Source organism: Colletes latitarsis, chromosome 1, assembly GCF_051014445.1.
Source record: "Colletes latitarsis isolate SP2378_abdomen chromosome 1, iyColLati1, whole genome shotgun sequence".
In the NCBI taxonomy this organism is placed as follows: domain Eukaryota; kingdom Metazoa; phylum Arthropoda; class Insecta; order Hymenoptera; family Colletidae; genus Colletes; species Colletes latitarsis.
The window spans coordinates 41,691,802-41,709,909 of NC_135134.1; the positions used below are offsets into that span (position 1 = coordinate 41,691,802).

Sequence of the window (18,108 nt, forward strand, 5' to 3'; positions counted from 1 at the left end):
CAATATAACAAAGTTGAACGTAAACCTGATCGTTCACCCTGTAGATCCATCACTCCCACGTAGTCGTCATTATCGCGCGATAAATTATTTCTCCGTATCTTTCGATCTTAAGCACATTATTCATTTTATTATATTACTATACGTGGTCCGTTGGCCAAGGAACAGCAGCTTTTACTTGGCATTGTTTCCGTACTCCGTTCGACTACCGTTCATTAGCCGGCCGATTAATATCTCCGGGGTAATTACGTATTAATGGAATCTCGAGTATCGAGCGCGACTTTCACCTGTTTCGGTTAATAAGCGCGTCATTATCGGGAGCGTCGTTACCGCGTCGCGGATTCGCAGATCGATGTTATTTCGGAACGAAAACGGTACAGATCCCGGGAATGCTGAGTGGTCCGGCGCAACAGCGGCTGGAGGACATGTCCTGGCTGGCTTCCGGTCCGTCCCTCGATTATCAGCAAGGCATTTCGCCGATTCCCACGGGAGTAAAGATGTGCCATCCAGGCAGCACCGCCCAGAGGAGCCTCAAGGAGCAACGGATACGTCGCCCGATGAACGCGTTCATGGTCTGGGCAAAGGTCGAGCGCAAGAAATTGGCCGACGAGAATCCCGACCTCCATAACGCCGATCTCAGCAAGATGCTCGGTAAGTCTCCTTTCGATCTTCCCTCTAGCGCTTCGAGACTTTTTCGTTTTAAGTGGGTGCATCAAACAGCTGAATTTTAATTTTGGTTCCTGCAATTTATTAACTTACAACGCAACCGAGTTACATCACCTTTTCTATCGATACGTTTGATAGAATCTTATCAGTTGGAACCCGATAGATCTTAGAAAGTATTATATGTATAAATACACGGACACCCCAACATCTAATTGTCCTAAGGAACTAGTTTATAGGACACTACTTCGCAGGAAACAGCCCTTTGTTGTGTGTAGCTCACGATATTCGAACGCATCCAATCTACATCGTTAGCAAATAGAATGGCTACATGTTAGACTTGTTTGTTTTGAGCGGGTGCATCACGGAAAAAACTGAATTTTAACTTCAAAACCGAAATCCTACCCAGTTATGAGAAAAAAATTCGAGGTGTGAAATTTTTCGACAAAATTAAAAAATTTCAAATCGTTCTAAAAAAATTATTTTCGATTGCAGGGATCAATTATAATCATTTTTGGTCAATAGACATATCCTCGAAATCCTAACCATTTTCGAGAAAAAAATTCCTTACCGAAAATATAATTTCAGACCAGAAATGTCACTCCAAAATTTCGTGCGTATCTTTAAAACACCATAACTTCTGAATGGTTTGGACGATTTTAATGTTCAAAAAGCCAAATGCCGCGTATTTTAGTGTAGAATATGTAGAAATTATAAAAATATTAAAAAAGTTGTTCCTTCACCCCGCAAAATGAGAAAAACCCCATAAAAGTGGTTCAATTTTCAAACAGCCATAACTCCTGCAATAGTGAATATATTTCAATGAAACTTTTTTCTGATGTAGAGCTCATGGATACCTACAAAAAAGTATTAGACAATTTTTCTGTAGAATGTCAAACAAAATTACTAAAAATCAAAAACGAATTTTTAAGAGAAATCGACAGGGGGTAGGTGCCTAAATTTTTTGACGAAAAAAAAAAATTTTAATTAATTCTGAAAAAATTATTTTCGGTTGCGGGGGTCAAATACAATCATTTTTGGTGAATAGACATACCCCCGAAATCTTGCGCATTTTCGAGAAAAAAATTCAGTACGGTCGGAACTTTAAACGTTAATAACTTCTTAACGAAGCCACCATCAACAAATTGGTATTCTTGATTTTCGTCTTATTTTGACCTCTAGAATCTCCCATTAATAACAAAACTATGGACTGTGAAACTCAATTGATATTTAGGACATTAAAATAAAAAAAAAATTTATACTAAAATAATTGTTGTCAGATGTGTTTGTAATTTTACGTATGTATTCTCGAGATTCCTATGTGGCCTTACCTACAATCTTATTTTGAAAACTGAAACCTAACGTGTGCATTCTGTTTTTTAACAATATAGAGTGGAAGTGAGCTACAACTGTCTTACGATAATCCTTTGTTGATAAAGCAATATTAAGGTGTCTAGATGTGTCTCTATCAATGTTCTAAGTACCGTATATTAACACGTTACTGCATTCATCTTAGTAAAAAGCCACCATGCGTGTCGAACAAACTTTTATATTAACGTCTATCAGAGGAATAGTAATGCAGTTTATTTAGAAAAGAAGATAAAATATTTATTGCTACGAATATCTTGTCGATTCTCCGCATATTCGAGTGGCTTTTGTCTATTCCAAAAGTTCGTTGAAGTTTGGTCAGCTCCAAGAACAAAGTATCGTTCTCTCCAAACGAGATCCGATGGTCTGTTTGATTACGAGGAAAGAGGCAGTACTGTAATTATACGCCACGATCGAATCGTGCGTAACGAAGTAGGTTGTTGCATATTAACTAACCGAAGAACCGTTGAAAATAGAAACTAAACGAGCCGGCAGAAAAACCTTTTTCTCTCGAAAAAATGGGTCAACGAGACAGCTCTGAGAATAAGAAAGTCGGAAAACTCTCTTCGTGCTGGTGTTATTATTAATTTAATTACACGTCACGTGATTAACGTGAATGGAGACCCGTGCGGAACGAAAGGGGCGTTAATCAGAGTCTTGCGAGAGAATTTCCTGCGCCGCGACCGTCGCCATCGCTCTATTAGAACGCGCGTAATACGAACGTGTCTTGATTCGTTTGCTGGGGACTCGTTAACCCTCTACATCCCAAATAAAAAATTGTTTTTCTGTAATTCAATATATTATACTTATTACACATATTACTAATAGTTGAAAAAAAGAATTAACGAATCACCTTTAGAAGCGTTACACAGAAGTGTTTTTTCGTCGATACTTGTCATATATCGATACGAAGTTTACAGTGTATATTTTCAAAGATTCAGAAAATGGAGAAACAAATAATCGATTGCTTTAACGTTCCAAATGGGAATTTCTTATAAATTGGACTTCTGTAAACGCGACTTGGAGTCTTTCCAGTCGTCGTTCCGTTCCCCGTAAGCACACAGTTTTATGCCCATCTCAGAAAATTACAATGATATCGAGTAGCGCAATTTAATACGTCGTAAATTCACCGTCGCGACTCGAAAGCGTATTTGTTTCCTACACGTAGGTACCAACGCGGTGCATTAATATTAAAAGGCATATGCACGATTGAATGTCGAGAGGTTGCGCCTTCTATCATCGTCGCCGTTTTCCCATTAAGTGCTCGGACGATATTTGTTCTTCTTTCACCAATTTCTCAAATGGACGACACGTACGTCTTCACTCTCCGCGTCTTTCGAGATTTCGATCAAACCCACGCGTTCCTGGATTATTTATCGCTTATTTTGCTCAGAACGCTGTACGATAGAGTCGGCTTTTTACGCTTGACTGTCAACAAAATTTATAAATCTTATTTATCAACTTTACGATACGCCGGACAGTTTTTAATGGGATGGAAAATATTTTGTCACGTTTAATAATACGCATGCTGAAATAGATTCATCGGATATTCTTGTTCGTGAAGAAATGAAAATATTTATCAAAAGAATTAATGTTTTGTTACATAGAAAAGTGAAAAATGGAAAATTATGTCATTCTTTTTCCATTATTAGGCAATTGTGGCAAGTATATGAATCATTTTAATCAGTACGTTCCTCGTGTGTCTAATCTTGACGATTACAGCATTGAACTCATTTTTCACTAAGTTTATTCGTGCGGATAGAATTCCTTATACATAATACAATAATATTCTTTATCTTCTTCCACTTTTTTTTTACAAAATTTCAAATCGTTCTGAAAAAATTATTTTCGGTTTCAGGGGTTAATTACAATCACTTTTGGTCAATAGACGTATCCCCGAAATCCTATGCACTTTCGAGAAAAAAATTCGAATAGGTGGACAAATTTTTCGACAAAATTAAAAAATCTCAAATCATTCTGGGAAAATTATATTCGGTTGTGGGAGTCAATTACAATCATTTTTAGTGAATAGACATACCCCCGAAATTCTACGCACTACCGAGAAAAAAATTCTTTTTCGAAAATATACTGTGTGGCCAGAAATGTTTCTCCAAAATTCCATGCGCATGTTTAAAAAATCATAACTTCTGGGCGGATTGAAGGATTTTAATGATTCAAAATTGAAACAATGCGTATTAATGGAGCTCTAGAGCCCCAGAAAAATGGGCCAAAAGATTACATTGGACGTGAGGTCTACTCGTATACCTCGTCTGTGATAACTACTATCGCGCGCATGCAGGGTATTTTCGTTTTATTTTGGCCTCTAGAATTTCCCATTAAAATTTTTTCCCAGGATTGACCGAACACCCTGTATGCACTTCTTACAAAATATGCTGATTAAGTTTAAAGATTTCAAAGTGTATGGAAACCACGATAACCCCCATTAACAATTCGCTAGTAACCAATTTTCAGTAGATCGATTCTTTGTAATTCGATTCTAGTCGCTTCGATTCAGAATCGATTCAAGAATCGAACATCCCTAGTAGAGTGACGGACACTGTGAACATATTCGCGCGCTTGGCGAACGGTTCGACGGACGAATAGCGCGAAAGCACCTTGAGCCGTAAAATGATTCACCTCGGTGGATGTTCGAATCCCCACGGACAAGACGCGCCAAAATGTTGCGCGCTTAAAGGGGGACCCCAGTGTGGCGTGGCGCGGCGTCCAGAGCACGGGGTCTTGTACCGGTACCCAACAATCTGTCAGCATCGTGGCCGTGCCACGTTATATCGTGGGTAGGTACACCTTGAATTATCGGCAATTGGCATCCGCAACGTTACTGGCATTCGAACGAGCGTCGTGCAGAAAATTGTAAACTCTCCTCGCGCGGAGCCACCTACCCGCGCGCCCGTTTTAGCACAGCCATTCGCGCCTGTGTTCGCACACGCGTGTCCCTCAGTCCCGATCACCCTTCCCTCCGTTCCGATTCTCTCTCGTTCCATCATCGATTGCCATCCTTTTTTTCTCTCCTCTCACTCTCCAGTCGATTTCACCGTGCAAAGAAACGCGTAAATCAGCAGCCAGACACTTATCGCCTAGGCAGCCAAAGGAAAACTCCACGAGTCGAGGTTTATCGATCGAACATTAGGCGATCGCCGCTTGCGATGTTATTGGCATGACGCGGCTCCGATTACTATGCGCGTCGAGACTTTGCCGCCCCCACTTTTCCTCGGCTTTTTTTCCAGACATCCTACATATTCATGCGCGCGTGCTGTGTGTCGATCCGTCCGTCCGTCCATCCGTTAGCCCCATCCGTACCCCAGCACCAGGGGCCGTGGTTTGCGCGAGCGAGCCTGTTTTATGTCCGACTTATGCACGTGGACGACAGACGTATGCGTATATATTCCGTGCGAGCGGGGATACACGAGCACGCGTCCCGACGCCGCACACACCGGTTCACCTACCACCGCACCGTGCTTGTACCGTGTTTTCTTCTGTAGTTGGCGAGAACGAGACGAGACACAGGGACGCTTTGGTCATACGTACACACGCCCGCGGACACTGTGTGGGCCTTATATCCGGTGAAACGCGTGCCCGCGCATCTTTATTAATCATTCCCTAACCGTTAGCCCCTCTTTGGTGCTCGTTTGTCAACAGTGGAAATTGACACGACCGTCGGATATCGCCTTGTTTCGTGATGTACGACGGAATTTCAAAGACCCGTCGTTTCTATCTTTAGTTTACCCGACGAAGTTGTCGCGCGGTCGAGTAGACGCTCGAAAGATAACTAATTGCATCGTTTCTTTGCATTCATCTTTTTAATTATTCACTGTTTAAGGTTATCCAGTTATTAGATTTCTTGACACACGATTGACCCTAGATTTATGGAAATCGATTTCACGGGTTTCAGATTCCATATTTAACCCTTCGAGACCATCGTAACACTTTGTTTTTAGAATAGGATTACAGAAACTGTTGCACTTGAAAGATGACACCTATTTTGTTACGTTTCTAGGAATATTTGAATTATTAAGTAAAATTTTATTATTAACCCTCAAACACACACGCTCAAATACTTACATAGAGACACAACTGGATCTGTGAGATCCATCGCATCTTCAATCGCTCATATCTCGGACTGTACTGCATGGATTCAAGTGTTTTTTTTTTTTATCAAATTGGCAAGGACTAAGGCTACTATGTTGTGGAATACTTGGTAGAACTCTCGAACTTTTTCCCTCCCAGATTCGGACCCAGTGTATACTTGAGGGTTCAGTTTTCAAATAAAAATTTTCCTCATACTAAATATGTACCATTTACACTATAAATTGCACTATAATTTTTGAAAATTAAATTTTCCCAACTCTAGCCCAAGTTACAATAAAAAAAATTGAAAGTGATGTTATTAGACATGTTAATTAGTATGTTAAATTTAGTTATGTGACCTTGGATTGACCCTGGAAAGTAACGTGAATATAACATTTAATTTTTTAAATTAAACCCTATAGTTTTCATTTCATATTCTTGAGGTTAAAAGAACACTTTATTTGTATATTTTGCACAATCCAATTTCGAGATACGAATCATTAAAGGTGATGTGTGTCGCATTAGTGTCACACGATATATACAGAGTGGCTCCAAACTGACAATGAGTCGAATAGATACCCGTGCGTGTGTAAATCACGGGTGATCGTCTACAGCGAAGGTGAAATATGAAAGCTACAGTATTTACACCTGTTCGACGGTTGCACGGATAATTCATTCGTAGTGAACGCAAGATGCTTGTTAGTTTTCAAAATGTCGACGAATCGAGTGGTCGGAGTTGAGTTAATAAATTTGGACCTTACTAGTGAGCGTTGCAAAATGTTGGGAGAAGGAGAAAAAACATCGACCACGTAAATGGTGATTGCAACAGTGAGAACAACTGGGTTCCCCGACGCAATTATTAAAAGAACTTGCTACGAGGATCTAAGAAGCTTTAAAAATCATTTAAGAATAAACGAAACTCTGTTTGACTTTCTATTATAGTTACAAGACTTAAACTTGAAGTAACCTTACATTATCTAGCTATAGCTTTACTGTAATTCATCCGTTCGTTACAATCGAAAGTAGAGCGAGATTCTACTTCCTTGACCGTGAACGACGACTGGTTTAATTTTTTGAAAGTCGGTTTCGTCGCCAAAAAATCTGAAAAAAATCACAGACACGCGATCGATGAAACGGAATATCTTTGATTTTTTAAATAAATTTCTATTCGATAAAACAAAGGATATCGAGCTTGAGCTGTAAAACACTTTTCACTCTGTGACTACTTTTTAATTTGGTTCACGCCTCGTCCATCGATTCTCTTCTCAACGTAATCTCCCTACAAACTATTACCTTTTGTTTTGCGTTTTATTTATCGAATGACCCTCGTGCATCGTTCCGTCGCGAAGATCGAAAATCGAAGACAGCAACGCAGTACGTTCCTACGCGTCGCACCGTGACTCGTGTCCGTCACATTCGAGCCATAATCTGCATCGACAGTGTGTCTCGACGTAACAAGTCAACGGGTTAAAATCCCCGACATATTCGATTAATAATTCCGCGATTACAACAAAACAAATAGAAAATAAACGTTGGTTGTGCTGTGCGTTGTTAATATCGTATTTTGAAGAAATACCTGATCGAGTGCAATAAATAAGATCCGAATAAAAAGTAACAGTACTTCGTATATCGTTATGAATAAAAATATTACTTTCAATCAAGAAAATAATTATCTGACGTAGTTGCCCTAACAACTGTGATTTAAACAACTATAATTTTATTGTAGAAAGAATCACAATTAACACATCTACTCGTACAATATTCTGCAAGACCAAAATTTTAATTTTAAACATTGTGAACTGAATAACTTAACATTTGTTCCAGTACTTATTTTTGTAACCTTGCTAAAATCCACAAATCCTATCCTTTATTTCTCTCGACATTTCAACTTGAGAATGAATTTTTCTATTTCCATAGTGGAAAATCCCATACATGAGTGGCATGGCAGTCAAAGTGTTAAAAGGTAAATAAGTTGTTATTAACAAAAGATTGTGTTCGAAATCAACGGGTATCCAACGATCAATGAAATAGGAGTTGTTTCGATTGCTGTAGAGCAAAAGTGTTGCTAACGAACGAGTTTACCGTAGTTGACCTAAAGGTTTCTCAGCTTTCCGTGTCTAAGCAATCTCGCCGCGTCGGAAGTGAAATTGCTGTCTCCGTGGCAAACAGCTTTCATAGGTATAATAACGATCGCTTGAGTTTGAACGTTTGCTGTTATAAATTACAGTACCAGGCCATGGTAATCTAATCGGTCAAGCGGGAGAACCCGAGAGTTTTACGCGTATCTCCAACGCGGTCGAATGCTTCGTACCTGAGTCAACGAAGATCTACTTTCATCGCGGCTTGCGAAATTGTTCGGCTACGTAGGTGTATTCGCGGGAGGAAGCGTGTTCGATTGTACCTAACCTCCACTCCCATCGATACTCTTTACTCCGCCATCAATCTCGTACGCCGGTTATGACGAACGCAACGACCCGGTACACCTTTCTCGTCCATTATCGATGGATCTTGCCACGCTCTCGTAAATACAGTGTTCCCTGAGAAGTTGTCGCCTGGTTATCCCCGATCATGCTCGCTCTATCTCATTCGATACGACTGTTTCTCGCTCGGTATCACTCTCGTTCTCTAACATTTTTAACCTTTTGAGGTCCTCTGTCGAACTGGACTTGGCATACAACTTTTTCACTTTCATCGATGTCCGTGACATATTAGGATTAAAACAAAAAGTTAGGACGATTCGTATTTATATCACATTGTTATATTAATTAAAGACCGTTCCATTTCCATCTCCAGCAACCTTTCAACGGAAGATTAAATACAACTGTTCCGTATTCACAAGAAAAGAAAATATGTCAAAAATTAATTTGTAAATTATAAATATGAGTAAAATATATTTTTGTACATTACTTTTTTCACTTATATTGAGTACTGTAAATCGGACTTTCGCTGCTGAAATAAGGAAATAGTTGAGCTGCGAAATGTCTAGGACCTCAAAGGGTTAATACTTCGTTCCAACGGCCACTTGGAACTTATAACGTGATTAAAAATCGTTTATAATGAAAGAAGCTGATCGCGAGACATTGGACATTGTACACTTTTTGTAATCTTTTGTTGTTTCGTCATTCCATATACGGTTGCGGGCAAAATTAAGTGGATAGGTAGGAAAAATAGGTATGAATTAAATTTAATCACGGTAGTATAACTATTATGCACTTAACTTTTATATATTATAGATCTTTATGGCAGGGGAGACCGGAGCTACAAGTTACGATTTTACGAAAACATAAAAAATGACTAGGAATTAATGTAGTTATTCTTTCTCTAATCCTCATTTTATAACAATTGTTTCTTTTTTTCTTTTATAATGTAGAAATTGTTATCAAGACAGTGACAACAAATTCCAATTTGAAGAGAAATATAAATACCATTAAAATAGCTAAAAGAAAGTCGTGTAAAAATAAAACAAAACAATGAAAATAAACTTCAGAACGTGAGAGAGTATACTTGAAAAAATCTCAGAATCTTGAAATAATGTTACTTTTTGTTGCCGATAGTGAATTTAGTTAAAAAATTGAAACACGATCGCAGGTGTTGGTAACCGCTAGTCCGCTAAATAATTGATAAATGGTTGAAAGTAGTACAAAAACGTAATTTATCGCGCGTGTTTTCAACGATAATATTATGAGATGTGATAGACTTTCGCACACAGAAGTCCAACCGTTGATTTGTTACGCAGTAAAATCTAATTTTGAGACCGCGCGGCTGAAGTAGATTTACTACCCAGAAGGTAATATATTTTAGTATACATTTATGACTTAATATGGTAATTTTATAACGCATCGATGAGACAATCGTTCAGTCGTAGGAATTGGACCGATTTAATTAAAAAAATTTTTTTTTTTTTTTACAATATTTATTTAAAATATTTTCCAATCTATTTTTATTAATTTTATTAATTTTTAGTAATTTCACTCCGAACAATGTTTATTTCTGTAACTTTAGTCGTGGCAGCTAATCTTTTTTTTAAATAAAGTCAAAGCTCCTATAAAATGTGACCGAAGTGACCACTGCAACCCACAGCATTCATACTTAAAAATATGAAACGAAGATAAAGCAGCATATAAAAATGAAATTTAGTATAATTCAGATACAGACTTGGAAGACTATTTAACTTAAAATAATACAAATTATAAACGACGATATTAATTTCAGATGATTTCAAGATGGGTATCTTAAAAACACTATCGTCACGAAACTTAATAATATAGTAATAATAATGCCAAAACATGGCCCACATGCTCGATCAATGTTAGTAAATTTCACATTATAGGAACAATTTTAAAAAATGATTTTTACCGCGTTTAATTTGTAATGAATTTCCCGTGCATTGCGTTGTGGATTCGTACACTACTTATTAAGTTACTGTTTTTCTCTTGGTTTTTAATTGATTTGGTTTACTATTGCGATCCAATGTGCACGTTGTCGCGCATGCATTGGAAATATAAAAACATTCGACACCAGAGGCATAGATAGATAAATAAGTAATTTATTGCACGCTCTGGGGCAGTGTCCCCTAAGAGCATTAAGTCATAATACCAGAGAGTGTTACAAAGGTGAACAGGGATACAGGCTCTGCCCAGACGGTAGTACAAGGTACCATTATAGAACTATGAATAGACGAAGATGAAATTCATGAAGTGTAGTACGCGCGTAACAAATGTAAATGTATGGTAAAATAAATATATAAAATAAAGAAAGAACGACAAAAAGAGGACGAAGAGACACAAATACTAAAGACAAGCAAGTCTCGCATACATCAGCAGTATACATGATATGTATGCACTATATACATGCATACAATGAATACTTGCTATCGTACATTTTACTTTTTTACTTCTTCCGGGTAAACAACTTGGTTGACGTTAAGTATTTCTCAAGATGAAATTCATTTTTGCAGCATACCGTGTTGTAGTTATATAAATAAATTCTCTCGAGGGGTTAGATCAATTTATTTAAAAAATACCGTACTTTAGGGAATTTATTTCTAAATGACAAACTAATTTCCTATAAATACATATATAAGTGTTTCTTTTTTTTTCAATTTTTTGTTAAAAACGAACATGATTAAGAGTGTAGCATGTATGGCTTGACGGTGTACGTATGTAATTTTTGATGAACAGAGTTCTAAAACAAAAGTTGGACAATGGTATACCACATGAATTTAACCCTTTAGTGGCATAATGCTTTTCAAAAATGTAACTGGTATACTCGTGAGAGACTCCTACTAAAAAAGCCAGAAAAATTTCTAATCCTGATTCTATACAGACTTGATTCTTAGATAATGTATAAACTAAGGGAAGCGTGAAAAATTACATTTTTAGGTGGTCCACCTAAATATTTCCTCTAATTGTGGGGGTACAAAAAATATTTTGTATGCTATTTGAATGATTTGAAAAAATCATTGTATTGCAAAAACTATTTTTTGTTTTCTAAGATATACCTAGAAGATGTACGTATATTTAATAAAGTAATGAAAATTTTCTAATAGTTTACGACAAATATATATAATAAAGAAGAAAAACCTGTGCAAATTTGCAGTACGTATCTATCTAAAAATCGTTTGCAGGAGATTTTATAAAACTTTTTCCAAAAATGTGTAAATCGTTACTAAATGGCGAATAGTTTTGGAGGTTTGATAACAAAAAGGAAACGCGTGCAATGAAAACCCTTAACTGCAGACGAGGCATGTTGTTTTATAAACTGACAAATACGAAAAAGAACATTGATACATTATTACTACAATATTCAACTAGTTTAATTGATACAAATTTTCAAAATTTCTCAAAATTTTTGAAATCGACTTTTTTCCCGGCTTTTCGTTGCAAATATCCCTCTGTACGTCGTTTTTCCCCCTCGTTGGTCGAAGCCTAGTCCAGGTAGAATCCACGCGGCGATCGGCAGATCCCGAAAGAGATATCGGGTCCCCCTCCGGCGAGCTCCGTAATTCAGGAATCGGTCGACGTCGGTCGTAAATTTGGGTTCGGTGCGCCGCGGGGCGTTGATCTTCGTTAATTCTCTCGTTAATCGGTCACGGGGGTACTCCGAACAACGGGGCCCGCGTCGAGGGGGGATGGCGAACTGCCGGAGACGTTCGTTATCCCGCGATCGCGGTCAAAGTCGAAGGAGAACCACGGCGTGTCCGCAGAGACGGCGTCGTTTATACGGGTCCCGCGCGACGCCACTGTCGCAAGACCACCTACGACAAATGTGGCAGCCTGCAAATAATACCGAGCGTGTTGTACCACCAACGACAGGAGAGATAGAGGCCTCTAACTGCCAGCACGGTATCGTGGTTTAGTGCCTCTGATTACCTGCGCCCTCCTCTCCTACCACCCCGACCCCGTCCCGTACCGTCCCGGCTCCTCCCCCGCGATGTTGAAGCGAGCCGCGTGTGTGCGCTCGCGCGACCAACCGAGCGAGCGAGACGACAACGGTACGAGAAGGTCGCGTCGTCCTGTTCTATCGCAAGAACCGAGGGTACACCCGCCTGCCGAACGCGCGAGATTCGCGGCCCGGATAGGGCCTCTAAACGACGGATCAGAACGTATAGTATCTCACAATAATGGCGCACGGTGGAAGGCCCCCCGATAAGGTCGGCCTCGTTGCTAGATTTAAGGGACGACGCGAGCGGCCCGTAGCGAACGCTCCGTACGGCGATTGAGAATTATTGGTCCGTGTACGGACGTACGTACCGCGGGCGTATGTATGGTCGTACGGGGACGCGCCGGTTAGGCGAACCGCCGCCCGTCGTCCGCCGCCCGGCGCACGGCAACACGCAGATCCCGCGTCGGGGAGCGTCGTTATTGCGCGATCCTCTACATATACATATACGCTCGGTTCTCTCCGGGGCCCGATTCGTTCTGTGAATCACGGCCGACCAACGACGAAAAATCGCCGGACAAAAGGCGTTTCTTGTCCGGTTGCTCGTTACACCCAGCCCGAAACGATCGGTTTTGATAACCGCGCCGGTGGGCGTGATGTTCCTTAATCGTCAGGAAACGGGATACCCCCGGACCGCGTGATTGTTATTGGATTGTTTATTAAGTCCAACGACCGGATTGACGGACGCTCGCGTGGCCACGGTAGGACCTGAGGAGTCGTGCGAATACGGTGGACGAAATTTCTATAAGAACACTATGATTTTTTTCAAAATATCCCGTTATTTTAGAATACTTGGTACTGGTACGAGGAAATCTTTTGCCAACCACCGCTGTCGATTTTTCTTAAAAATTTCGTTTTTCATTTTTAATAAATTTGAAGCTGTATGGAAAAGTTGTTTAGTACATTTTGGAGGTATCTATGAGCTCTACTTTCAGACTAAATTTCTGTTGGGAACGTTTCTCATTTCCATGTTGGTAAACATGCACCCCATCTTTTGTTTGACTATAACAGTTGAAGAGTAGTAATAACTATAACCTCCGCTACAATTTCAATGAGATACGTTCAGTATTGTAGGAGTTATGACCGTTCGAAAATTGGACCATTTTTATGAGGTTTTTCTCACTTTACGAGGTTAAGGAACATCTCTCTAAAACAGCAAAATTAGTTCAAAATACAAATACGACGATAATCCATCCCGTCTTTATTTTACGAGCAGACCCAAAGTACCGTGTAATCGTTTCTACATGGGAACAACGTTCGATTATATGGTACTTTAATGTTTGCTCGATTCCAACCTCCGTCGATTATTTCGAAGGTTCGAAAGCGAATTCACGCTTTGGGCTAATTTTCAACAACTTTTTAACGTTCTCTTCTCTATAAGAGCACCATGATTAATTTAATAAATATATGCTAGTAGACTGCGAGAAGTTACGAAGACAAAGCATTGTAATCCCGGATAAAATTCTTGCGAGACTCTGGTAACCGTCAGAGAAAGCGGAGGCTGGGCAACGATGATTGGCTTTCGCCCGATACGCCGTTTCCGCGACTCGGAGAATCGATGATAGCGGACGAATCGTCGGACAAATGGAAAGGATGATAGACGATAGATCACGAGGAAAGCATCCTTCGCGGCTCAACGATAACGATCTCTCGGCAATAATTATCGAGAATCCCGGCGCGGATGACCTTTGGCGGCGGCCACTTGCGAAATAGACTGTAACGAAAAGTTTGCGCAGCGGCGATTGAAATTAACGTACGCGCCGTCCGGTGCGTACGGAATCGCTTGAACTCCGAGGGAAAGGCCTACTTTTCATCGATGTGTGTACAGGTACAGACAATGTACGCGTCAGATATACCGGTATACACCTCTTTCTCGATACCATCCTCCTTCGCTTCGTTCGCTGATCTCCACCTCGTCTCCGTCGGCTGGCTCTCGAACAATAGCACCTCGGCTACACGGTGGATGAACTTCTGAGGCTGGAATCGGGCTCTGCCCACTCTGTGAATTTCGTTTCCGTAAAAATGGCCATAGAGAAAAGAGGTCGGGCCCGATCTAAACGGCAACCTACATCCTGCCGAGGTAAACGGACCCAAAGTACAGGCCTCGATAATGCATCGCCAGCTCTCGGGTATTGCTAAAAAATAGAATGTAAATACGCCTTTTCAACGACCGCGTTAAGACACGGCGAACATTTCGCGGCGAAATGTCAAACGTGAATTATTCGTATCGTGGCGTCCGATAAGACCCGGATAAGGTTAGAAAGGAGGATGTTAAAAAAGTGCCAAATTTTTACCCCGTCAGACACCTAAAATATTTATAAAGCGTCATTCTACAGATTCTGCGCTTCGAATCGTGCACAATTGTTTATAGCAAAGGTGGTTGAAGTTGACGATGCTACGAAAGACGAATCATAACTTTCTGACTTCAAGTGGCTAGAACTTCGAAGTGAATTCACGAAACGTAACAATTCCGACGCTATTTTATAATATAACGTGCGCTACAATATTACACGTACATTACAAAAATTACACTAGGCTACAAAGTACATTACACAAGCGCACTGCAAAAATCGTAATACAAAATGTCTTTAAAATAAAATAAAACCTCGAATCTAAATAAATCTAAGAATCGCTTGATTTGCAGTAGATAGCATCTCATGTAAGACTGTAGTCCAATTCCAGACGAAAGAAAAAGTATCGTGGAAAGCCATAGTGGTGTTATCTTTTCCAACTAAACACTTCAAGTCACACAATAGCAACTATACCGTAGACATTGTGAACGTCATTGTTAATGTTAAATTCATTAAAAAATTATGATCCAAAGAAGAAGGGGAACCCCCAGAAAGTTATGATTCGTCTTTCGTAGCATCGTCAACTTCAACCACATTTACTATAAACAATTGTGAACAATTCGAAGCACAGAATCTGTAGAATGATGCCTTATAAATATTTTAGGTGTCTGTTGGAGTACAAATTTGGCACTTTTTTAACGTCCTCCTTTCAGCGCCATGACAGTGACTTGCGCGCGCACCCCGCGGGAAATAACCTCGTCGCGACTCGACGAAGTCTCCTGCTAATCCGTCTTTTCTGTTTTTCTTTTTATTTTCCCATGAAATCTACAATCTGCCTACAAGCAATAAGTAAATTGGATAGCTGGTGATTAATAATAACACATTAGTGTTCGTCCAGTGACGAATTGTACCAATCATTCCATTTGGAGCCTGTGTAATGGTTTGAGCCTATTTAAGTAAATCTGCCAAAGTCCAGTTGCTCGTTGCGTTTTAATCTTCTTTTGTCGGTTCTTTCGTTTAACAGGTTTGTTGCTAGTTGATTTGGGTGACAGCTGAGTCTCTTTGAAATTAGCTATTTCAGACTTTACTGTTGGAATTCTTAAGTCCTCTTTCATAAACAGCTTACACGATCCAAGTTCAAATTTTATCTTCTTTACTATTTTATACCCTATCGTTGATAATTCTTTAATTTATTCTTTAGTCTACTACTATAAAAAGAAATGGACTCTGGTTGGTGAAAAGGATCTACGAGCTTCCGTTAGGGAAAACAGATTAACCCCTTGCCATACAATGACGAGTCTGACTCGTGACAAGTTCTTGAGTTTCACAATTATGAGGCTAGTCACTCGTCATCGAATCTTATAAATTGAAATCAACATATTATTACATTCACGAGGTATTCGTAAAACAAATCTATTTTTTTTTACCATCCCTTGTACACACAAATTTAAACAAAATAAAATAGTGTATGTTTGAGAAATTATTTGGAATTAAATCGTGCGTTGAGGGATTAAAAACCACCAAGCTGCGTATATTCCTGTTAAGATCGCAGGCAAGAGAAAAAGGCAAGAAGGAAAGTTGTACTGTTAAAGGTGGCGAATACGGTGATGGAAATGGATCACGATTCGCGCGAGGGCACTTACCTCGTCGTAAACAATGCTTCGCCGTGGAACAACGTCTTCGTACAACTTAATCCCGCTGCGATGGAAAAGGATCGTGAGGGATGTCGGGGCAGGAGCCGGAGGGTCGGGGAAGAGGGCAAAGAACTAAGGCACACGGCGTGCTTAGCATAATGGAAAAGTTTGTCTCCGGGCTCTTCAAATCGGACGCTGAACATTATTCACCCTCGTCATTCTCTCTCTCATCGTCGGCTGGGCCGATTCACCCTGCGAACTCCTCGTCCTGCTTGTTTTCTGCGGCGTTGCTCGATTAACCCAAGATAAGATCGGGCTCTGGTACGATCACGAAACTCATTTGTTCCTTTATATCGCGTCTGCACACTCGGCCTCCGCCGTGCATTACTTACGTCCGTTTAGATCCTACCTGCTGAACCTTGTTTCGCCCAATCTGCGCTTAGGATCTTTCGGGGAATATTGCGATTATGCGTTCGTGGAAACTGTTATTGACAGGGACGCGAGCCACGACGATCGACTCGGACGTTGTCGAGCGAATTTCGCGCGTCCCCGCTTCCACCGAAACACTTGCAATTTATCAACCTCGATGGCGTAGACGACTCGATTGAAGTTGCCGACTCGTGCTTTAAACCCTCGATCCTACCGTAATTAAGGCACAAAAATACAGTCGCGGCGAAAAATAATGCTGGAACTACTATGAGATGCGAGTATCAAAGTTATAATATTTGTACTGTTGGTGGATATTAACATTCTTAAGAAGATAAGATATACTTAAACGTTCAAAGGATATATATATAATAGTGAAAATAATTTGTAATACATGTGTTTTTCCCTTTACACTACTAAACTTTACCTCACAAAGGACGATTCTCTTCAGACTTCATTTATACATCGCATTCACCACCAGATAACACTCTTTCCACGCCAACCGTTCAAACATTACTCCCCATTTACACTCACGCAGTCATTCCACATAATTATTCCACAGTTATGCCATCACGCTGCCAATCATAATCTTACATTCGCTTTTTACGAAAACTATTGGACATAGGTGGTGGAATAAAAATAAGACATACAGTTCAAATACTTTTTAAACTAAACTTTGTCTTTATTTGAAACACCTGAAAGGGAACATCTGTTCTGTCAGAATGACGAAAGGTCAGTGACGAAAAATTCATCACGTACCCACAGGTCCAATCTAAATAAGCCAAGGAAGGGACACGGCTGCACCCTCTTGACTTGTGTCACGAAAAATGAAACGCAACACGCACGTCGATGGTTTTTGTAAATGAAAGAAAACTTTCTCTTTTTGAAAGGGACGAACCAACAAAAACAATCTCACGTGTACAAGTTACGATACATTAGATTTTGTGGTTTTCATTTTATTTCGATTCGAAGTTCTGTCGGTCTTATGGGAAAACCCGTTACAAAGAAGGCTACCCGGAGCAATCTCCAGGAGAAGAAGAGGTACGCGATATTCCGGTGGTCGACGATATCGAGGGTTAAATCTCCGCAGGTCCTGTTTTTACCAAGCCACCGGGAGTCCACCGTGCAGATAATACCGACAAAGTCGTATCAGGGGCATTACGCACAACCGTGCAGACGCTAGGCGAACCGGCGCGACGTAA

The 18,108-nt window shown here is 40.1% G+C and overlaps 2 protein-coding genes across 4 annotated transcripts in view; both read left to right on the forward strand.

The window, feature by feature from the left end:
• Positions 1 to 18,108, forward strand: part of LOC143341705 (uncharacterized) — a 117,449-nt gene that overhangs the window by 75,642 nt on the left and 23,699 nt on the right. For all 3 annotated transcript variants that reach the window (XM_076765009.1, XM_076764918.1, XM_076764833.1), the window contains exon 4: positions 378 to 648. In XM_076765009.1, coding sequence (XP_076621124.1) covers positions 378 to 648 — 271 coding nt within the window. The remainder of the gene's footprint in view (positions 1 to 377; positions 649 to 18,108) is intronic.
• The window catches only part of Fancd2, an 83,502-nt gene that overhangs the window by 4,615 nt on the left and 60,779 nt on the right, over positions 1 to 18,108 (forward strand). The window lies entirely within an intron of this gene.